At 43.2% G+C, this 24,673-nt stretch overlaps 1 protein-coding gene across 6 annotated transcripts in view; it reads left to right on the top strand.

The window, feature by feature from the left end:
• Positions 1-24,461, top strand: part of znf469 (zinc finger protein 469) — a 212,887-nt gene extending 188,426 nt beyond the window's left edge. For all 6 annotated transcript variants that reach the window (XM_082540330.1, XM_082540329.1, XM_082540327.1 and 3 more), the window contains one exon: positions 11,410-24,461. In XM_082540330.1, the coding sequence (XP_082396456.1) occupies positions 11,599-23,376 (11,778 nt within the window). In that variant the 5' untranslated portion in view covers positions 11,410-11,598 and the 3' untranslated portion in view covers positions 23,377-24,461. The remainder of the gene's footprint in view (positions 1-11,409) is intronic.
• Positions 24,462-24,673: the final 212 nt, after the last annotated feature.

The raw sequence follows: 24,673 nt of genomic DNA, 5'->3' as shown, positions 1-24,673 counted from the left end.
CTGGTAGAAGAAAAATTACCCACAGCAATTTTTGTAGATGAATTAATTCAATATTATTCATTATGTCCAAAGCCCAGATAAAATAGCACTACTGGCCAGAGGATGACATTTGTGTACTTCTGTTTAGAGTGAACCTTCCCTTAAGCTGTGTGTCTGGAAATAAAATGTTTTCATCATGAATAATCCCCTTTTAGAAATTTTGATAGTGGCATTGTGTACAAGAGTAAGTATATTCTCCATGCTACCCAAGGGTATTGTAAGTCTCACTTTCACTTTTAGCCATTTGAGGCCCCATAATCTGTCAGATTTGGAATAAGTCACACTCACTGTACTCACCTATATTAAAACCTGAGAACATATAACAACGATTTTATGTAAGCCCTCTATTAATTGCTAAGACATGGGCTGAGAAAAATATTCTTAGGTACACAGAATATTCTCTGGTTTGCTCTTTGGCTTGCTCGGCCGCCAGCGTTCCACACAGGTATGGCAGACAGGTGGGGTATGGTTGATGCACAGAAGCTGCTTTCTCTATCTCAGCCTCCTGCACTGGTCTCCAGTGAGCCCGAGCACATTTGATGGGAACAAAGTGAGTGCTGCCAGGTGCTTTGGCCTCCTTTTCAGCACTGGAAACGCATTGGGGAGTATACAAAAACATTTAGTGTGGTTTCAGTTGATTAAGTTTGTTGATCAGCAGGAGATTAATCGTGTAAAAACTGGTTTATTTCTTCATCATACACTCCTATGCTTCAGTGAGAGCTCAGCCAGAAATACCAATGTTTTTAATAGGCTCTAAGCGTACTATCTCATCTGTGAAGATGTTGAGCAATTGAGCACAATCTTCGAGTCAGTGGTGATGTTGTGCAGGATCTCTGCAGAGACCCTGCAGTGATCCTGCTGAATCAGTGGGCATATAGCCTTAGGATCACTGTGGCATCCAGCACAGAAAGATCAATACTGATGTTGTGTGGTGTAGAGACAGCAGGGACTGGATCAGTGCTGGTTCTGTTCCAGCCAGCATGGGTCAGTGCTGCACACTCTCTGTGGTGGAGTTGTGGATGTATGAATGGCTTCTTGCAGTGGCTGTACAGAACGTCATTCTTCTCACCCTCATCTGAGGCTGACATCCGAGGGGGAAGCCCAGGAAGCCGGCAAGTTAAATGTTTTTCTGTCCCCCTGGTAGGAATGGACGTATCGGGTGCTGTTTTAATGTGTGTAAAGTATAAACACACGGCAGTGTCCAACGACCCAAGGTAAAAACGACAAGGACATTAGAGAAAACAGACTGTGTCTCAGCAATATGCAGGGGGGAAACCAAAAACATTAATGCTGGGTTTGTTTGTCCTAAGAGTTACTTGCCCACTTTGCCATTTCCCCAAGAATCTTAAATAGCCTTACCTTATTGGCCCTCATAGGGTTGTGTAAATATTCCAACTCAGGTGAAGACTACTATTCCCAAGTTCCTGTTCTCTCCACTGCTGCCAGGTCTAGATGGGACAAAGTACGCATTCCTGGAATAGCAGCACGACTCCAGTAACCAAACTGATTTGCTCCCCCTAGCCTCAGACAGAGATTTATTTATTTATGTATTTGTTTATTTTACCCTCCACCTTTAACTGTGACTGCCGGGATTCCCTTGCAGTGACTCAATTATAAGGCTCATTAACCATTAAACCATTATATAACCTTTTTTCTATGTTCAAATACATCATTTTGTCAATGAACCCGTGCTGCTTACTTTACCTTCTGACGTAAGTGGATACATGTCAGAGAGACAGACACCATACAAAGGCTTAACACCAGCGTGTTTCACCTCACCAGTCTCGGGGCAGCACTGGCACAGCTTGTCTGTCAAGCCCCAGTGAAAAAAGGGAATGAGCAGTTGGTTTATCTCAATGCCTCTGAGAGGGCAATATTTGTGAATTTTAAAATAAAGCTATCCTAAGGTTGGTTGGGGAGAGAGAGGAGGAGTCTTGGGGAGAGGATGAATAGGGTCCTGTGCTCAGCCCCTGGGTGGACTGAACCCCTCTGTTTGAGCTTTTTTCGGCCTTGGCACACAGGATTCCCTGTGAGGAGTTGGTCGGAAGCAGGAAGTGGTCGTGTAAGTCGATCTGCAGATGCAGCACAGAGCTCCTTTTCAACAGCAGACCCCTTGGTCCTATTCTACACAGCGACGCATCAGGTAGTCCTCCTGCTGCACCCGCAGCAAGACACATGCCACACAGAACCACTGGACAGAGAAAGTGCAAAAGATAAGAGGAAACGCTAGGAAAGAGGACAGAGAGACAAGGAACAAAATTGGGAATGATGCCGAAACAGTGCAGACTTCCGCTATTTAAGTCATTGATCAGATAGGAAAAGCTGTTTACCAGCTGTGGTTTAGCACTGCTGAAGTCTCTGCCAAAATCTGACACGGCTGGACAACAGTCCAAACTGTTATCCATGAAATCTTCTTTTGACAGGCAAGGAAGGGTAAAGTAGCCAGTGCTGATACTAAAGTCAGGAAAGAAAGAGTAAGCTACAGGTGCACTGCAGCTTAACATTTCCACAGCATATTGTGGTCGAACTGTTTGTTGCAGATAAGGGACTTTATTATTTTAACGGCTCTGAATTAGATTCTGAGTGCAGTTTACAGTCCTCTCTACTTGAGATCCCTTCGTCCTCCACATATCTCTTCTCCAGCCTTTTTGTGACTTTTCTGATTTCCAAGAAAGAACAACTGCTCCAATTGTGAATTTGAGAACTATGCTACTTCTTATTTCAGATCCTGCACATGCCCCCCAGATCCCTCCCCCCCACCCCAATCCATTTGTTTATAGATAGTTTTATCAGCAACATATAAAAAAGGTCTCACTCACAAAGGTGGCACATTGACAAGCTAATTAGAATGGAATGTGGGGCACTCCAACAAGTGTGTCACGTTCTCCTTCATTTTGCCTTAATTGTCTTGGCTTTTCCAAACCATTACTATAAAGTGGTTTTGAGCAGGATGTATACCACCTTGTCTCTCAGCACTAAACAAGCAGTGCTGAGGCACAAGCAGTAAAAGGATAAAGTTAGAATCCTGCTAAAATTTCACTAAATGACAGCTGAAACTGAGCTTCTGTTGCTATGAACGAGGCTATTGTTTAAATAGGATTCGTTGTTATTGTTTCCAAGTGCTACTTTAGGTGCAGCTGAACTGCTGAAGTGGACCAAAGTGTTGAGTCTCCAAAATAGAAAAAAATTTTTTAATGATGTTTGTTCGGGCAAGAGAACTTTTTTGTGTGTGTGTGTGTGTGTGTGTGTGTGTGTGTGTGTGTGTGTGTGTGTGTGTGTGTGTGTGTGTGTGTGTGTGTGTGTGTGTGTGTGTGTGTGTGTGTGTGTGTGTGTGTGAGAGAGAGAGGCTGCCACAGTTCAGTAGTAGTTTGACTGCATTTTAGTGATGTAAAATCCATTACTGAAACAGAGTTTCCAGTTTGCACTATTGTGACATAGAGTAAGGGGTGATGAATTGGTCCAGTCATGTCTCTGGCAGATCGTTTAACTTCAGTAAGCCTTTGAAGAACTGCCGTGACCAAGGAAATCCTTGACATCTGAGACACAACACAAAGAAACATAGACACAAACACAATCCAGCTTATGGTCCTAACATACGTCTAATAAAACCAAACAGAAGGGAAGCAAACTTTATCACCATCAAGATCCTGCTGTTTTGTCATTGGATATTTTTGAATACCATGTCATGCATTAACACAGGCTACTTAGGAAAGTCATAATTAGGTCATTTGGACATTTCCTTAGGCTATTTAAAGAGACACAGGCAGAGTGAATTTGGAAAATGCTGGTACTGACTCACGCACACTAGACCTGGAATTCCCTCTTTGCCATTTGCCAGGGGCCTACTGATTTTGGCATTGGTGCAAATTGGACGGAAGAATAAAAAAGGGAGGGAAAAATATTAAGCTGTGTTTTTTCTTTGCTACCCTTTCCACTCATCTCCTCACATAAATGCTAGAATTCTGCTGGAGACACAAAATACTTATTGTCACCCTAATACACTCAACTCCAAACAACCTAAGCTAAGTCTAAGGAGCTTGGAAAGAAAAGCGTCTGGACTTCTTTAAGTTGCTTGAAGATGTTTCACTTATCATCCGAGAAGCTTCTTCACAGACATTTTAGCATTAAGCTGTGACTGTCAGTCATGCAGCCACTCCAGTAACCTTCGTCCTAAATCTTCCACAAATGTTTTTGTTTCCTCTCATGACCAACCCCCACCTGTCCCTCAGTTCCTGTAGCCTAATGCTAAACTGAAGAGATTTTCTTTCATGTGGGTGTGGGATGGAGACAGAAAGAAAGTGTTAAGACAGACAGCACAAGATAGAATGAAGGAAAGAAGAGGCACAATGGTTCATCTGGGAATGATGTTTGAAGCAAGAAAACAGAAGTTTACTGGTCATGTTTTTTTTTGTTTTTTCTCTGTTCTTGTCTCTGTCCCAACCTAACGGTAGAATACTGAGCTCTTTCTCTCAGCATATGGCACATCAGATGCTGCCAAATCTAAAAGGAGTGAATTACTTTCCATTACAAACCCGCTCTCCTTTTGATTTAAATCTCTGTGACAAGATCAAGTCAGAATTAAATCTGACTTTGATTCAGCCGCTGGTGCCGTAAAGTAATATTACATCTACTACTCTATAAAAACCCAAACATTGTGCATGTCAGTCATACAACTTATACTCACGTTGTACATAAACAGACTTGTCTGGATAAATACAGCACACATATACAATTTTACTCCTCTGAATGTGTGAATGCACTTTCATGCACTCACGTAAAACCTGAACCATTTTCCTAACTGCTATCATGAAGTGAGACCAAATGTTCACAAAAAGAGTTTTTGTATATCTGCCAGCTGTGAAGTCTCACAGAAAAACTGTATTTCATGAAAATGTGCTTGTTTTATGTGGCACTGACATGTACTGCATTTAAATGGCCCCCTTTCCCAAAGTTTCACAGTCACATGCCGGGACTCGACTGTCCCCTTGTCTGGAGATACGTGCACACTAACTCCTGTCTAAACCTTACTAAGCAAAAGTTGAACCTGAAGGTGAAAGGTCATGAGTATATCCTGCAGGTAAACAGGAGTCTAAAAGACTTTTGCCTCATTGTCTTTAATGGATTTCTGCCACTCCCAACTTCTTCTAATGAAAGCATCTGTCCACAAAAGGCTGTAGTATGCGGGCTTATCTGGCTGTCTAAAAGAGAAACAAATCTAACTAGAATCTCAAAATTATTTAATATTGCCTGTTCTTCCATACTTAGTTCAACACACAACATGCTTTAAATACCCAGTGATGTTAGGTTTGCTTTTACTCTTTTTGCAGGGGGATATAGAATTTCTTCACTGCTTAAAACATTAGTGTGAGGCACAGACTTTATGCCAGTTGTAAAAATCATTTTAGAGCTTTTGTTACCGTGTAGAAATAGCAGCATGTGCATGGCTGAATAAGTATTTTGCCATTTAGGCATGGCGTATGACGACAAGGAAGCTTGTGTCAAAATTTTGTGGCTACCGCGCGGCTTGTTTCTGCACGCTTGTGTTAGGTGAGGTTGTTCATTTGCTCATGGGAGGTAGGGTGATGGGTCACTAACAAAGGGCTGATTCCCCAGAGGCCAAAGAGGTTGTTGCGCATCTTTCGCAGGCCCAGTCTCATCTCTGGACTTTCACCTATGTGCTACTGGCGCCAGAGTCTCACTGCCTCTGGCTTCTTTAAGGCACAGGATATGCAAATATTAATGGAGCAAAACATGTATGTCATAAATAGATGGACACTTTTATTGTAACACGGTATCATGGATTTATGGGAATCTGATAACTAATGGCTGCAGAAATTATTTAATGAAAGAGAAACTGCAGACAAAGTTTACATAAATATGTCTGTACCGTATAAACCTACATGCCGTTTCAGTCCTTGAGTATGTGTGTACAATAATTTACCTCAAGGTTTGTAAAGATCAAAGTTTATTTTCATGTAGAGGATGAAAAAGACATGTATCTAATTATTAAATAAAACCGGTTTCAATTATTTAAAAAAAAAACTTCACATACTTTAACGTCAAAGTAAAGATTAACAGATGGTCTTTTTTTATCTGGCACATCTGAATTTGTCAGGATTGTTATGATTTCTTTGTAACGTGTGACTGAAAGAGCTAAAGCCAAAGCTTCTATGTTTCACCTTTCACCTTTTGCATCTACTGTATCCAGATTCAGTAATTGTTCTACCATGACCACTTTATAACGGGACTTTCCTCAGATACCTTTCAGCCAGTGTTTAATGAGTTTAGGTTGTCTTTTGTGGTATGTGGCTTGGTGAAGAAAGCATGAAGTGTCTTTTACCTTATAAATACCTAGATATGTGCAGCAATTAATAGTTAGTTATTTTACTGGAGCTCTTGGTGTGTCTTATAGTATTAACTGTCATCTGGTTAAATTTCCCCCGAGTACAGCCCTGGACCTAATTGAAACAATTACAAATGAGGCTAAATGAGAATGTCAACTGATGATTTTTTTAGAGGCAACCAAATACTTTTGCCCAGGCAGAAGAAAGGACAAGCAAATATTGATACGGTAAAGAAGGAAGACTTTCTCCATTAAAAACAAGAAGGAGCCAGGAAATTTTACCTCCATCGCCCTTTTCATTAATATCCTCTTCTACTCACTCATGTTTAACATGTCTGTCACACACACCTTTTTCTGTCACAGCCACACAAGTAATATTCCACAGACAAGCAGAAATACTGGAAACTGTGTCAAGAAGAAAAAATAATAACCTTGAAATGCTCTAAAACAAAGATTCCATCATGTTGATGGAATGCTGTGGTTAGCAATATGGAAACAGACTGACTCCAGAATTCAGTGGTTAGCAAAAAAAATAAATAAAAGAAAAAACTCGTCTGTGAAAGAGGAAAAACTTGGGAGGGGGTAAGGACAGCCTCTGGAATTACACACCAAAACCTCTGAGACGCGCACACTCATGCACACTAACAGATTCACATACACATACACACCTTCTATCTTACCCACTGAGCAGTTAACCACAGTGGGTGAAGGGTGGGGTTAGGGTGGTGGCGAGCAGGGAGGCACAAATTTAACAAACCTCCTTTTAGTGCTTTGCTCGCTGCTTCATTTGAAGTGCTCAGATGTGCTCTTCTTTCAGACACTCTGAACTGACTTCTCGCAAAATGTCACCAGTATGGCAGAAGACAGATGACTCATTAATTATCCTCTGTAAATCGTACACTGAGAAACTAAGGTTATGAACTACTGACAGGCCACTGCTGTTCGCACACCCACATCCATTGCTTCTGTTTTAATAACTGCGGTGGCAGAATTGAGAAAGCGCATCACTGTCATATCTCTCCTCCTAGCCTGCCGTTAAATAGACATAAGTGCAGAGATCTTAAAGGCAAATTGCTTGCATAATGGATGTCTCCAGAATTACAGGGGAGGAGGCAGGCACGCTGACAGAGGTTTTGGCGGAGAGCCCCAACAAGGGCCTGGGGCCAGCCACTCTCACCATGCATTCTCTTCACTGGGCTGGTCATGCTGGGAAAGGTGTGAGGAGAGCAGTGAGACACCCCACCAGCGTCCCTCTCATTACACAGCCTACTGGGCTACGCAACACACTGAACAACCCATCCCTTTTGCACACTTTTCCTTCTACTTAATGGAATTCCCCGTTACCCCATAAATGCCTCTCCATTCCATCACCTCTTACCTCTCATCATCTCTCGTCTTCATCTGTCTTCTCTCCCTCAGTGATCTTCTAGACCACTGCATGTTGACGTTTCAGTGCACAAGCATCTGGAAAAGGCGAACAAGCAGCTGATGGCAGTTATTGATTTCCATTATTATAAAGCAAGCCATTCTTTGTAGGAGTGGATTACTCACCCTGCTGTTGCTTTTCTCTTGGCATTAAGGGTTTTTTGTTTCTCTGGAGAGTCATTGTCTTCCCGAGCCACCTTTTTTTTGTGGTGTCTTAAACAAATGTTGAATTGCTGCATTGTTAAGATCACCCATTTTAGTAGCTCTGGTCTGCTTTTACCATTTCTGTGAGTCACCTTTGGGTACTCTCCTATTACAGAACGCACATCAACAGAGGTGTTGAGTGGCTCATAAAAAAAGAGATGCTGAGCCTGTAGTCTTTTATGTTAACTGATTTTGAGAGATATGGCGCTTAGAGGTTTTGGCCTCTAAATGGCAAAAGCAGCTATGTGAGACTGATGTGATGAGTCGACAAAGATTTTGACAGCGCTACTAGCAAATATTCACTTAAACCAACACCACATACATCCTGTTCTAAAATGACAGGAAAGGGGCTTCCAGGAAATTGAGCTTTCATTCAAGCACCGTTTAACCATCCCTTCCTTCGTTCCTGTGAGAAACCAGTACAGACCCTTGTGAAAGTAATGGGAGAAAACAGTGTAGCCACTTTTGTTACAGTTATGTGCACGCACACACACAAACACGCGTGGACTTATACCACAAGCACACCAGTTCTTAGGCACTCAGCAGTCTCAAGCTGAGAGTCAGGGTGGTGTTGTGGTGAAGCCATATGGGGCGCCACTGCCTGAAAGACTTGGTGATTTGACAGGAGGCCTGAAGAACACACACTCACATGGACACATACACACAGCCTTAATTGACTTATAAAGCTGCACTAAAATGCACTTTTATGGAATAAATTTTAGACCAGTCACACAGGATTTGATATGAACTTGTGCCCAGCTTGCAATTCTGTCACCACCACATTGTCTTTATACACAGTCCAACAGCAATTCATGCTATTTCATGAAAAAACTGAGTAAGCAGTGCAAAAACACCACCAATTTGCCAGATTAATATGCAAGCAGTCTCTGTATGAAATAATTCTTGTTTATGAGAAGGGAAAGAAATACTGTGCAGCCCAGGGCTGTAGGGGAAGTGTCCAAGGCATTTTTAGACTATAATTGACCCTTTACTCTTTGTAAACTGACAGCTCAGGCTTTGGTGCTACTTCTGTAAGGTTCCTGTAATCCTCATACTGCTCTTTTTGTTGTTGGAGGCGTTCATTCACAGCCACAAACCGCAACAGCCAGTCTAGGCAAATACAATTGGGGCTATGATGTATGATCGTGACTGTTGACTCAGCAGTGCTGGATCAAGCGCTGCCTGATGGAGACGCGGCAAGACCGTTCACCCCAGTTTCCCCAACCGGTGGCAGAGATACCTGCAGACACTTTGGCTTTCAGATTCTGTGGAGCTGTAAAGGGGATGTGATTTTTCACAACCAGGTCAAAACCTAGCCAGGTCTCAGCTTCAGGTCTCCCTTCCAAACTGTTAAATACCTCTGGGAGGTTTACCACAGGATGAGACAAGGAAACATGCAGCACAGGGTGATCTTGTCAGAAAAAATTGAGGGTCATATCTCACTGTGTGTCATGTGGTATCTGAAAGCATTGACTGCTGCTTTGTGGATGGAAACATAATGGCCTTCAAGGCTCAAAGCTGTAGGCCAACACATCTTATCTCATATCAGCTCATCTCCTCGTCTCTGTGGCTTTGAGAGGGCTTGAATTTATACAGTGAAAAAAAATTGTCCACCTTTAGGGACCTATCTGGCTGTGACCTCACTTACACTACAATACAGTCAACATACCATGCACTTGCTAACTTATTACCATTAATAAGGCCACAAGACATACTCCTACAGAAACAGGATTGTATTTATGTTTCATCGTGATTAAATGTGGTTTGGTTCTTTTGCCAGGGTGCACAAAGAATTCATTTGTGAGCCATCTGTCATCGTCTTCCAGATAGTCAGCACTAATGTTGTGCTGTCAAACAGTCTTATCATAGGCTCGGTGCTCAGGTGATCAGATACGATCTCTACGAAAGGAATTTGGATGTTTTGCAAAAAAAACTAAAGTAGGGTTGTTTTTTTAAATCTGCCTGAATTATACCTCTAACTGAATACGGCTATAAATAAAAGAGTACATAAATCATAATTACCATACCAACCTGCTAAAGGATGTTTTAGTAAAAATATTGATTCCACAGGATGGATTCAAGATGGAAACAAAATCAGGTGCTGATGACAAAATGACCCAGAGAGTTCCAAAAAAATAATCTCCTGAGAGACTGATGAGGGTGCACATACTTACTGTCTGTTTGTCTTTCACATCTCACAGTGTTATATACAGTTTTCTGGCTCCATTATAGTCACTGGCTAAAAGAGAGGCTCGATTCAGTGGTACTTAGTTTTTCATTTTAGTATGCAGTTTTCACTCATTCCTCACAAGCTAAAACTTTCCTCAGTAAACCACAAGTGCTTTGCTCAAGGACACTTCAGCACAGTGGATGGTAGCCAAAACAGATGCTTTAACCAGAAAGGTAGTCTCGGCAAACACAGGCTACCTCCAGTACCGGTATAGTCAGTGGAGGCAGACAGAAGATGTGTTGGAAGTTTGGTTACCGGGCCTAGAAATTACATTTTGGTGCTAACTGCAAGTTTCATTTGGTCTGACCTCAATCAACCAGGAGCATTGCCGGGCCAAAGTAAACCAGGACCCGAGAGCACTGTCTGGGATGCCTGGGGAAAGGCAACAAACGTCAGTGTGCCCTCACTTCTCACTGTCTAAGGGCTGGCTGACTAATCCTCGATATTCCTCCATGATCTAAACCTGAAGCCTTCTGTAGCAAAAGAACACTGTGGCATTGTGTCCCTTCTCTCAAGGAGTCTGTGATTCATTTACTGGCAATGCACTTTGGATGCATGTACTGAATTTTTCTCATCCTCAGAACTACGTTCAACTTCATCATTCCAAGACGAAACTGCTTTCTTTGTATGACTATTGAATATGACACAACAACTTACTGCTGTCAAGCGAGAATCAAGCACTCAAAAAAACTCTATGTGGTTGTTTGAAATGTGTCTGTTGTTGAAAAAAGGAACTTAGACTAAGTAATATCTCAAGGACTAGTATGAAAAGACAGAATTTTGGAATTCCCTATTGATCACACAGTGTATATTGACAGTACTGTTGTTTGATGCTGCAATACTGCTCTCTGCTGGCAGAAACAGGGAACAAGTATATGACATGAAGTAGCTTTGTGTGAAACTGTAGGGTTTTGTTTTGTTTTTTAACTTTATTTGTTTCATTTGGAAGTTCCTGACATTTCTATTTTCAATACTAACACCTAGGCCAAAAAGTATTTTTTGGATACACAAGTTTTTCTGAATGCTGTTCAATGTTTCGCTTGCATGTTTAATTAGTATTGTTTGCTTTTATCTAACAAAAAACATTTAATTTCTAAGAGTTTTTAATTGTTTTCATCAGATAGTTTAAGGTTGCCATCTGATCCTCTTTGCTCTTTATTCCTTCCAGGTCTGATTTGCTTTGGTGCCAGATCTGCAATTGACAATGAGGGTGAAGAGATGAGCTTGCAGCGAGAAGCCCGGTCCCTGCAGTTCCTGCCACTGGACATTTAGTGATTATTACTACACACAAGACGATGTCCCTGTCTCCCAGATAGCGCTTCTGAGGACCAGGCCTTCACAGCACACATTGTGCACCATGGCAGGAGAGACTCAGCGAATGCATGCAGTCAAAGAGCTGGACACTGAGTCCAAACTGCAGGATGAGGGCACCACGCTGGAGCAGACGAGTGAAAAAACCTCAAAGGAATCTTCAGAGCACTTTTCAAGCACAGGCACTGAGGCCAGAGCCAGTAGCAGAGGGCCCAAAGCTGAAAAAATAGAGAAGAAAAGGGACTGTCTTCAGCAGCGTGAGGCTGTCATACGACCACAGCAAGCAGGGAAGATTGACTTCAGATCACTGCAGAACAGATCAAAGTTCGCCACTGACAGGACTTGGTCGAGTGGCAAAGGCAGTCCCCAGTCTCCAAGTGGAAAGAGCCGCAGCCGAGAGAAAGGGAAGCGGTCAGTAAAGACAGAGCGAGGCAACCCACAGCAGCTGTACAGACCAGGCATTACAAATCCACGCACTGTTGGTATTGCATATCCGCAGCAGAAGGTTTTGCCACCCAAGAAGTTGGAAACCAGTCGTGGCCCAGTTTCGGGCAGCTACAGATTCCACGTTCCCAGTATACCAGAGAGAGAGGCCGAACTACAACAAGAAGAGCTTAGCTACAGCCGCTGTTTCCAAGAGGCTTCCTCTAACCTCACCTCCCAAAGCTTTACCTCACAGACACTGGGCTCCTCAAGTGGAACATCATCTCACCCACACCCACCCCTGTCACAGCAGCAGCAGCCAGCATCCATGGAGAGCAACAGTGCACAGCCTGGCGGCCAACTGATTCTGACTGACTTTCATCTGAGTGGCTCTAATGCATGGGCATCTCCTGAAAGGACTTTCAATGGTGCTAACTTTGGGGTTTCATCGCAGAAATCCACTGCCCTATCAGAAGCAAATAAGGCAAACACATTTGTGCCTGGCCCATTTCAGTATGGATATAATTTAATGGAAGAATCAACCTCTGACTCTTTTCCCTGTGAACAGGACCCACAATCCCAAGACTTCACAAACGCCTCTTTAGGTTCTGTTCATGTGACCCATAACTCGTTTTCTTTCGCACCTGCAGAAGGGCAAAATATTGCTCAGAACAACACTCAGTTCAATAATGAACAGCAACCAGAGGGTCGAAGCACTTATCCTCACAATCCGCAGTCACAGTTTATGCAAGGGGTGGCATCATCCATCCAGTGTCCAAGAAACCTGAGTGAGGACTCAGCCAGCAGCGACAGCTCTGGCTCCAGCTCACAGCAGTCGGAGCAAGGAAAGACTGGGCTGGCCGAGAGCACAGATGCAATTGGTCAGGCAGACAGTAGGGATGCAGCCATCACCTCGGGGAGTAAGAGAAACTGTTACCCCAAAGACACAGCTGCCAACCAAAGAACACTCATTCAAGGAAGTATGCATGCAAGAAATATTTCACAAGTCCCAGGCTCACCAATGCACTTTCCCACCAAAACATATAACAGCATTCCAGTCAATAACATTCGCTCGAGCACAATGGCTTTTGATAAAAACATCAACAGTAATGTTCTAAGTAGGATACCACATTCATGGGAGGGGCCTAATAAGGCATATTCACAAGAGGATCCAAACACAATTCAGTACACTGATATAAATGACAAGTTTCAGTTTCAGAACCAGCCAGCGATTGACCAAAGGCCAAATTCATCTAAAAATAACAGAATGCCCTGGCAGCAGATACGACCCACCCCTGCCATGCCAAACCAAAGTAGAATTGAGTTATCTAGACAAATAAGCAATCAAAAATTGGCTTACATAGTTTCCCCCTCTGACTGGCAGGATGACATAAAATCACATAAACCCAGCTCGTTGAAAACTCCTGGCTCATTTCAGAACAGCAGAACTGGTGATGTCTTTTCAAACCAAAGACAGGAGATTGTTAAAAAAAACAGTAACACAGTCCCAACTTTTAAAGTAGAAACAAGCCACTCACAAGTATGTGAGTCGAAAAATAAGGTAGTATTCTTTGGACTCAATCATTCTCTTCCAGCAGCACCGTCAAGAAACTACAGCTTTCCACCATTACAGGTGCCGCCTATGGGACTGATGATGGTATCGCCTTATGAATCCCCTTTACCATCCCCAGTTCATAATCCTGCATCTAGCAGTACCTGCTCCTCCCACTCCCCAGCATCCACGAGCCCTGTTAACATCAGCTCAGAGGACACGCAGATATCTAAGCCACCACCCTCTCACCCATTCTATCACCAACCACAAGGCAAAACCCAGTTACCCTCAGATCACCTGAGCACTCACTCCCACCAGTTTCATTCCGACGCTCCGCGGAACCTTCCTTTTGTACCAGACAGACCCAAAGACGACATGATGAGCTACCTGCAAAGCAGTAATCATGTAAAGACAACTATGGATGGAAGCAAAGCTTATGTGGATAGTTTTGGCGTGGAGCACCAGCAGCCTCCCCCGCCATACTCTGCACATCAGCTGTTAGCCAGCTCATTAGCCACAGCAAATCTTGACCAGTTGGATGTGCTCCTGACATGCAAACAGTGTGATCAAAATTTCAACAACCTGGCCTCATTTTTAGGCCATAAGCAATACTGTGCTCATCACACGTTTGCACAAAATGACCTCAAAGAAACGGCAAAGATTGAGGACAGTAGAAAATACCATTCAGATCCAGCAAAAGCAGTGTCGTCCGTGTCAAACGTTTCACTCTCAAGGTGTCCGTCTGATCTTCACTTGTCTTTGTTGGGCCTCAATAAAAATGGCGACCTGATATGTGACAGTGAAATGAAAGGAGACAATAAAGACGATTCAATGAAACTGTTCTCCAGTTCAGTCAACCTCCCCGAGCTGGAAATGGATGCCAAGTTAGACAGTCTAATCACAGAAGCTTTGAACGGACTGGGATATCAGTCAGACAATGCTGAAATAGACAGCAGCTTTATTGATGCATTTGCTGATGATGACCTCACCACTGTCAAAACATCGTCAAACAAACAATCTCTGAAAATGAAAGAATCCCTGGTCTTTGAGAGCAAAAATAAACAAGCAGTTGATGATGTGTCTTTCACACAGGAAAAGTATTTTTATGACTCTGATGTAGAGAGCCCTGAGAAAATCTCTCTGAATCTGGAACAAGATGAGAAAATTAACATAAAAAAAGAAGTCTCTCATAAAAATTCAAGAATTGCCTCCAGGGAGAAGACGTGGGAACAAGGCAGCAAAGTGAAAGAGGCAAAAACTCTGTGCAAGAGCGAGGGCGAAAACACGGGGACACAGAGGTTACTCTTATCCAGCAAGTTTTCGGAACGCTGCGGCGTTAAGAGCTTTCAGGACAACTCCGCACTTCGAGGGTCGGCACCCTCACAGGCCTCCACCTCTCCGACTTCAAGAACTGCAGTGAAAGAGAGCAAGAGGAAAAACACTGGAGGGGGCACCTGGAGCAAAGAACTTATTCACAAAATAGTTCAACAGAAAAATAAGCTCCATAAACTCCACGTCAAAGGTACTAAAAACCTTCAGTTTTCCTTGGTGATGGAGAGACTAACTCCTACGGTGCAGAACACCGCCTTTGGAGAATACGACTATGTCTCAGACTCAGATGATGAATGTGAGCCCGTAAAGATAGCAAGCCAAGGCCGACTGAATCAGAGTAGTCGCTGTAAATATACATACACTAAAGAGTGCAAGTGGCGAGCGAAGAGCGAGAGGGACCAGGCAGCATGGAGGCATGAGTCGAAGGACTGTTTTGAGATGAAAAAAAGCGAAGAGGTTTCTCTTTCGCCCGACAAGCACAGCTCTCACCAGAGGCTCAGGAGGCGGGGTAGCAGATCGTCCACAAGCAGTGAACTCAGCACATCTGTGAGTGTTTCGAGTGATAGTATCAACAGCCCCAAAAGCACTGATCGCACTGACTCAGACTGTGAGAAGAAGACAGACAAAAACAAAGAGTCTCCAGAGCAGAAAACCCATGAAAGGTCTTCCCCTCAGAAGTTATTTAAAGAGTCCAGCACACTTGCACTGACTTTCACAAAATCTGTCAAGAAGTATAACAACAACAAAGCCATTCATTCTGATATCAAAGACAATACAGAGGATCCAAAGAAATGTCACTCAAATCCTGAAGCTGCTGATCTAGCGGCATCCTCACAAAAAGCAAAAGACACAGTAAAGCACTTGGAAAAAAGCAAAACGTCTCATGCAAAATCAAGAGAGAAACCCGTGTCTCACAAAAAAGAACCCAGTACAACGGTTACTTCAGACAGAAATTCCCTACAGAGAGCAGACAATCTTTGCCCTAAAGACGAACCAACACAATGTGGCGGCACAGATAACAAGACATTTAATTCACAGTCCCCCTCTACCAAAGAAACTGATTTCAATATTGACAGAAAAACAAAGGGCAAAAGAAGAGAGGGCTCCCTGGCTGCACAGCCAGAGTTATCAGACACTCCCACGTTTGAAAAACAGAGCGACAGTGTCTGTGCAGTGAAAGAGGCTATCACTTTAGCCAGTGACCTAGTCACGCACAAACCTGGGTCTCTTTGCAGCTCTTTGATGGATGAAGTGTGCCTGTCTCCAACTGAAAGCCAAAGCCCGCTGATACAAAAAGACACACTCCACCTCATGCCTTACCCCCTGGACCAGGAGCAAGGACTCATTAAATCTCCGCTTTCATTTGACACCTCATCAATGTTTGGGGACCTCACAGGCTTTGACGGTGGCCTTTACTCGGAGATGCCGATACAAAAAGAGGGTTTCCATTCAATAGAAAACACATCGGAGAAAAAGGACGACTTTGTGTCATCTTTCTCTCCTTTTCTGGAGCAAAGAGACTGGAATCTCATTGTTAGCCCCGTTCTACCAGATGAGATATCCCAGTACAAAAGCAACTCGGAGAAATCAAATGAAAAGAAGCCAGATTATAATCACGTTCCTTTGTCTCTGCCAGAAAAAATAACTGACTACAGTGCAAATCTCAACAGCTGTGCATCAGAGGATGAGCTGGAGATAAAGAGAATAGTGAACGAGCTCGAGAACCAGCTGCAGACAACAAAGTTGGAAAGGCCACCGATACTGGATCAGCACGTCCCCAAACAGCTGCAAATGAGCAAATTTTCACCTTTACGTCTGGGTGATGAGTCAGAGAGTGAGTGCCCCACTTTGGATGCTAAATGCTCTGTACCGACGATAGATGTACCTGTTTCGATGCCTTCAGAGCCTTTCACTGAACAGGGACTCTCATGGCACGGCACGTTTCAATTTGAGCTAATGGGTGAACATCACAGTCCCCACACTGCAATTCACAATGAATCAGGGGCTCTTGAAATATTTTCAGACAAAGAGGGCCATGCACCAAATTTAATCTCTGCATCCTCACGTATTGAACACCCACAGCTCCACCTTGGTCAAAAAACGGAGGAAAGAAGTGCTGAAGAAGACACTCCTGCGGAAACAAAGGAAGAGATTTTGGAGCAGAAGAGATATACAGAAAATCTCATGAAAAGTCTGGAGGTGATTTCACACTCTATATTCAAGAAAGAACCCCTTATATCAGTAGACAAAACGCCAAATGTCAACTCTCCCCAAAGTCAACAACATGTAGAAACTGAATGTCAGGCAACAGATGCAGTTGAAAGAGAAGATCATGAGGAAAAGGAAGCAATTATGAAAAAGGAGAATATATTATCACCTCCAAATATCAGTGAGAGGAAGGATGAAATTGAATTCATTCTGGATGAGTCAGAGTCATCTCTCTCCAGCAAGGCTGACCCCAGAGTCAATGGCAGCCAGCCAAATTCATCGCAGCCAAGTGAGGCCACAGAAAACAAGGATTACAAGGCACAGAGTAAAGTCGCATCAGAGCAGGATATCTCCAAGAGTAGCACTTTAACCGAGACTGCTCACTGCTCAAGTGTGGTGACACATGAGCCACGTGTGGATGAGGAATCTTGCGGGAACTGTAATGCAGAGGACAATGTCGATCAGCTGTTTAAAAACAGTAGTGTCAGCCGAGAGTATTCACCCACGGGTGAGGAAGCGGAGGCGGTGAAGGGAATTACGGGTCACTCTGGTGTTCATCTGTTATCACCAGCTCAGGCTGAGCCCAGTTCAGATATTAGTGAGAAAATGGCAGATGTGACGAAGGCAGCAGCGGAGCGACAATCAGCTGGTAGCCATGGTAATCGTGACGACAACAGCTCATTGCATGCTGACGAATTAAAAGTGGAGCGGTCAGAAAGTAAAACTGTTAAAATAACTGTTGAAACATCAAGCCAAGATCATTTAATAGGCCTGTCGACACAGACGTACAGTGAAACTGATATGTCCGTAGAGATTGTCACCACAGACAAGCCCTGCAGTCCGTTACTGGTGGAAACCAAAACAGAAAGCTCTAGATGCTGCTCGCCCTTCCATGACACCCAATCCATAGAGGGACAAAGCAATCTGTTGATCATTTCACAGTCTGATGGCATCATTAACGGTGATTCCTGCAAAATGACTCCATTTAATGACTCATTAAAAACTGAGACAGGTCTCATCTTTGAGTCTGCTCAGAAACGAGAAGAGATTTTAAATGTTCAGGACATCAAAGAGCAGCTTCCCATTGATTTCATGGCAAGTCAGCATAACTCACCGTGCAGAGATGAAGTGGAAGAAAGTCACTGCGTCTATTTAACGACTGCTCCATCAGTCAGTCCTCTATTATCAAGCTCTAATCAAATGCCTATGCGGAAATGTAACACAGAAGAGGATTCGTGTAAGTCAAACAATACATGCGACAATAAATTTATTGATCAAGACTCCATTCAAAATACAAAATCCCCAAGAAGCAAAGGCAAAAACAAAAATTCAAACAGTGAGGAGCTAAACACAACCGTGGAGATGGAGTACTCTTTAATAAGTCCGCCTGACCTGCACTTGGGAATGATAGAGTGTAAAATCCCCAGATCTGAAACCACCATCTCCTCTCCACTTCCAGCAACCGTTATGGCAGAACCACCAGTGGTATCAGAGAGCCTTGGAAAAAGAGATTTAATGTACGACTTCAAGCTCAGCCCACTCAACTATAACAGCATCTCAGATGAACCTCCACAACTAAACCAGTACGATTACATACCAGTCTCACCAGCCAGTCAGCCTAAAGAGAATGCAGATACCGTGCTGAGACCCAGTGATGACTCTGAATCATGTGATCTGAGTATAAACCCTGCACTGATTTTTAGCAAAACTGAAGCAGACACAGGAGCATCACTGAATTCCAACCCTGCAGCTAAGCTATATTCATCCGATGAACCACTGGTGCTACAGCAGAGTATGAAATTCACATGTTTTTCACTGGGGCTCCCAGCTCAAAGCAAGAGAACAGACTCTACAGCTGGTAATGTAAAGACAAACCTGGAGGTTTGCCATGAGGTGCTCAAACCTGTTGAGAATTTGCATGTGCATGCAGACCTTCTGAGCAAGGCTGAAACAGAAACTTTAGATTCTCACAAAGCTTCTGTTGAGGACAGTAAACTTCTCAAAAAAACCTTTTCAGATGGTCCGCCCACTCCTAAGCCACTCATCATCTGTGAAAGTGAACAAATGCTGATTCCATCAGACCCTTCAGAGAAGCGACCAACAATAGACACTGGCCAGTGTTCAACAACGCAAATACACAAAGATGTGACGCAAAAAAAGACACAGAGCAGCGCTCAGCAGGGCAAAGTGCTCTGCGAAATTTGCTTCATGTGTTTCAGGACTGTGCCAGGGTTAAAGAGGCATAAAGCAATGAAGCATTTGGTCAAAGCTGAAAAACACACTGGCCCGCAGAGTGCAGCATCAAGCCATCAGGGGAGTGCGCTTATTTATGAAGCATCACAAACTACAGAGAAAAAACATAAAGATGATTCACAGACCTGTTACCCAACAAAAATAGATGGCCTTCCTCAGATAAGTAGTGCTCTCATATCTAAAGCGGCAGACACCGAATCCATCCTGGAGGAAATGGCAAGTGAGACAAGTGCAGTGGCAGTAGATGAAATAGGCTATCAAAGCCCAATGCTGTCAGTAAAAGCAAAGAAGAACAACAAAGCTAGAAAGAACAAGAACAGTGAGGTAAACAGAAAGCCTAACCATCTCTCTGATGAGCTTCTGAATATATTAAAAACAGATATACTTCAAGCTATAACTCCCGAATTCAAAAGCAGTGCAGAGCGCAGCCAATCTTCTGAGGAACAGGAGAAAACCAGTGAAAGAACTGAGGAATTCCCTCACTGTGCTGCTTCAGAGCCTGCTTTTGACAACACAGCCCGATCTCCAACAAAAGAGACAAATGTACTTAATGAAACTGTGGAGATCAATCAAATTGCTGATGCAGAAGAAACAAAATGTACGAGTATCACAGAGATGGCAAATTTGGAAGTGTGTACGGATAATAATGTGGAAAGTACTATAACTGTAGAAAAGGAGGTTATCAGAGAATGTGATGAAACCAGAAGGACTCTGCTCCCTGTGGAAGACATGTGTGAACTGAAAGGTTCAGAAGATAGCCTTGCCCAGGAGATTCTTAGAAACGTGGCAGGCGAAATAAAATGTGAGAAAAACAGTAGCCCTGCAGACAAAGTACATCCTCTCTCCTGTTTGAACTCCACAGCTCTCAGCCCTCCAAGTATAAGTCCTGATCTGAAGGCCCTACTTGACGATGACACCACATTCTCACAGCTCTTTCCCAGAGATGATGAGGCAAAAAGGAAGAAGTGCCAAAGGGTGTACAGCAAAAGAAACAAAAGGCAGAAGCTATCGCCCCGTTCAAATGTGACTGCTGACTTCCTTCCTCCTGAAACATTCGTGCAAAGTAAAGATCAATTCGCGGAAAACCAGGCTGAACAGACTTTTAATGACAATCACGCAAAGCACTGTGAATATGAGACAATTTCTCTTGATGATGCCATCATGTTGAATATGTGCCACAACAGCACAATAAAGGCAGATGTCACACCGCTGGCAGATGTTAAACAGAGGGATCAGGGGGATGCTGTTCATGACAACATTAAAGAGCTCCGCAGCAGCCTCTTGAAACCTCTCGAAAGCACAATTGATGAATCTTCAATTGAATGGAGCGGTCCCACTGCCTTCACCAGCTTTGATACCAGCTCATCTGTGACCTCTGACCCCAAATCTTGTAAACCAGAAGTAGCATCCACCCCGTACACTGTGGAGCCAGAGGGCGTTCAAACCTTCCACAGCATTGACATCCAAAACATGAACACCACGTTTCAGCTTCCAGAAATCCAGTTCTTTGATTCTAATAAAGATATCTCAGTAGCTCCTCCAGCAATCGCAACTGTTGATGTGGAGAATAGAGATGATGAAAAGTCCAACAAAGTGGCAGAGCGGCGAGGCAGGAAACGGCAAGATGGCGGAATGAAAGTCAAAGATAAACAATACAAGTGCAAAGTGTGTTTCACTTGGTTCCTTACCCTGGGTGAGCTGAACTTTCACAAACTCTCCCACAACCCCTCTCCACCTCCAACCTGCTACATGTGTGTCCAGCGTAAATTCAGCTCCAGGGAACAACTAAGAGACCATCTGAGGGAGAAGCATGCAAAAAACAAGACAGGTATTTGGACCTGTGGAATGTGTTTGAAGGAGATATCAGATGTGTGGATGTACAATGAACACTTACGGGAGCATGCCACACAGTTTGCCAGGAGGGGTCAGACTCAAGGATCCATGCTAGGCATTTCGGGCAGCTTCATGCAAGAGACAGCAGTGAAGAACTTCATCTCCTCAATAATGCAACATCGCCCCAGCAAGGTGAGCAGAGAGGCCAGCAAAGTTAATAAAGAACAGGAAAAAGCTGTTTCTGCAGACAGCACAATGGTAGAGGGTGCTGAGGCAAAGCTTCACAAATGTAAAAGCGCCAGCGGAGCTGGTGGGAAGAACGCCTTAACCCCACTTGAAGTCCTCCACAAAACAGAGACACCTAAAAGCGTGGAGATGCATCCCAACTGCAAAGACCCCTCAAGAGACTGCCACCACTGCGGAAAACAATTCCCCAAACCATTCAAACTCCAGAGACATTTAGTGGTTCACAATTTGGAAAGGATTTTCCTGTGCCACAAATGCCCCGTCTCTTATCAGGAGGCCCAGGAGCTTAAAGATCATCTGAAGAGAGCTCACGAGGAGGTGGATGAGCTGGATTCGAAGCACACCACCCTCTACACCTGTGAGCTCTGCGCTGATGTCATGCACGTGATTAAAAAATCCTTCATCTGCAGCACCTGTAACTACACCTTCTCCAAGAAAGAGCAGTTTGATCGTCACATGGAAAAGCACCTGTCAGGGGGAAACAAAATTTTCAAATTCCGAGGCGTCTTCAGACCCGTCAGAGTGTCTGCATCCAAAGAAGATGAATGTGTTTCGCCTACAAGTAAAAAGAGGAGAATTCTCCCTGACAGTCTGCAAGAAAACAGCTCAGACAGTGGCATTGCTAGCGTAAGCTCACTGCACTTAAATCAAAACTCTGACACACAGTCTTCCAAACCCCCTGTGTCCATGGCAGACGACTCCACACAGACCATCAAAAATGAATACCACAGTGACACAAACAATACAAGTGTGAAGACTGAGGACATTGCTGAGGACTACTCTGAACTGCTTGTAAAGTTGGAAAAATGCATTCATATGGATTCTCCTGAGTCTGCTACACCCAAGAAGGAGGAAATTGACCCGACTCCCTCGCCTCATCTTGATAAAGAGGGTAATGAAATATCAATTCCTGAAGCATGCGGCGTGAAAGAGGAGAATGAGTCGATCCACATTAGAGCAGAAACAACCTGTTGGTCAGCATCTAAAGAGAGTAGTGGTGTGGGGGAGGAGACTGTTAAAGCTGAGGAAGGTTCTGTTCAAGGTGACGCTACAGAAACGGAAGAAAAAACAGATTCACCTCCTCCTAGTGACAACTCTGTAGTCAGCTTAATAGAAAATCAAATCAGTTTAAAGACACCTGAGTCTGCAAAGGATGAATCAGCTGTCGATGTGATGGACCAGCAGGGGGATGAGGAGCAGTGGCATCAGATGTCCAACTCTTCTAGTAATAGCAGCAAACAACAGATCTTATCTCATGGTGCTGAGCAGGAATATGACAGTCAGAATAAAGAGAAGGCTGCCCTTGAGAAGTCAATTGACAACACCAAAAGTAGTCCAAAGACCACAGAGTCAACACCAGGCCTTCACTCCAAGGTTTCCCCCAATGCCTCAGCTTCAAATGAGGATAAGGAACCGCTGAGGCGACAGAAGAAGAGAAAGGACACGAAATCCCCTCATAGCCTGCAAAGGGTTTCCTCTCCAGTCACACAAGAAAATTTTGGCGTTGATTCTAGACCCAAGAAGAAATTTTGCCCCAGCAAGTGTGCAAATCCGTCTCTGCAGAGAAAGTCAGATGGACTGAATGAGTACCCTGTGCTGTCCTCAGTACGGGATGATGTCGTTAGCAACAAAATCATTTCCAAGTGCAAGACTGTAAGTTTGGGCTTGCAGTCGAAACGAAGTCTGCTTGATAGCTGTACGCAAAAGAAGGCTGAGTTTGTGAGCCCTCAGAACGGGGACTATAAAACCAAAAAGGGAACTCTGGGGAGAGCTTTGCATTCTCAGATATCGAAAGTTTCTTCAGTTCCCATGAACAATTCTTTGAAATCTCGACCAAAGATAGGGGTAAGGTCGATGGAGACCCATTCCTACCGGACAGCAGAGTCACAGAACCACCTCCTCAGCCAGCTGTTTGGCCAAAAACTCACTAGCTTTAAGATTCCTTTAAGGAAGGACACATCAGAATCTATTAACTAAGGGTTGGGGAGGGGGGGGATCTGTGAATAATAGACTGTAAATGTTCACAGGTATAAATGTTTAAGACAATTCATTATGGTGAATGAGATTGCACAGCTATTTTCTGTGAAATGCTTTAAATCTTTAAATACTTACATAGTCACTTTATTTCTTCTTTGTACATGTGTTTTTATTACATAAATGTGAGGATGAATGGCAGATATGAATATTGGGTCAGAAATTAAATATGCTAGTTGGAGAAATCATTGAACTTTTTTTAAGAGAATATATTTCATTTACCTAAAGGAGAGAAAAAAGAATACTTGAAAATACAGTAAAATATTTTGTTTTTAGAAATGCATGTTCATGTTGCATTCATAAAATAATTTTTTTAATGTTTTCTACTAAAGGACCAAATGACATCAGAACTGACATGGACTATTGTCTGTGCACCTTTCATAAATACTTCCTACATAGTCATTTTGTATTTTTTTTTTTTTACATTACTGTACTGCATTGACATTCATCGTATTAGCCTTTGTATAAACATTACGTGGTGCTACATTGTGTTTTTTTTTATTGTAATGTGAATGCCAATGTCCTCAGAAGGGAACATGAGATCTGTAGCAGATGCAGTTACAAACGTACATCAGACTGTTTTTACTGGCTCTCTGTATTTTATTAATACTGTGTAAACCATCCAAGTAAATCACATGTAGGCTGACAGAAAACAAAATTAGGAAAAGCTTCCATTGTATAAACTCAGGTGCATACAAGGACATCAAAGTCCCAAGACCTGTATTTGGAGTTCTTCCCATGCACTGAAAATACCACACACAAATTACAAACTCAATCTTTAACTCCAAGTGTTTAATTCTTAATAGTATTTACTAGGACAACAAAGGTGCTTTATCTTGTTTATACTGTATGTATCTTACATTGTATTATATTGTAGGTAGATGAATGTGTGGTGTAAAAGTTTTATTTTAAAAATGTGCAAAATGAATACGAATGAAAAGAAAGGGAAATGCAGTGTCTCTTGCAAGTTGTAAAGTGGCTCACCAAGTGCCTGTTTTATAGTTGGTTATTAAAGATCTGTACAGGTCTCTCCTTGCTCTTTTCTTCTTTTGTTCATGACATGTTTTGCAAATGTTCCTACTTCCATCCCTGCGGACTGCAGCTGTCACCGCTTGCTTCAAACACTGGAAGCAGTGGAAGGTGCGTGTGCCTGGAGGCAAAAACAGGTGCACACACAACAAACTCTGACGCCATATTTTTGTCTTCAAATCAGCACTTCGCTGAGCTCACTTTTCATCAG

This window comes from Aulonocara stuartgranti (genome assembly GCF_965226115.1).
Source record: "Aulonocara stuartgranti genome assembly, chromosome: 7".
Taxonomy (NCBI): domain Eukaryota; kingdom Metazoa; phylum Chordata; class Actinopteri; order Cichliformes; family Cichlidae; genus Aulonocara; species Aulonocara stuartgranti.
The sequence above is the reverse complement of the archived record's forward strand: the minus strand, read 5'-3'. Positions and strand labels throughout refer to the sequence as shown.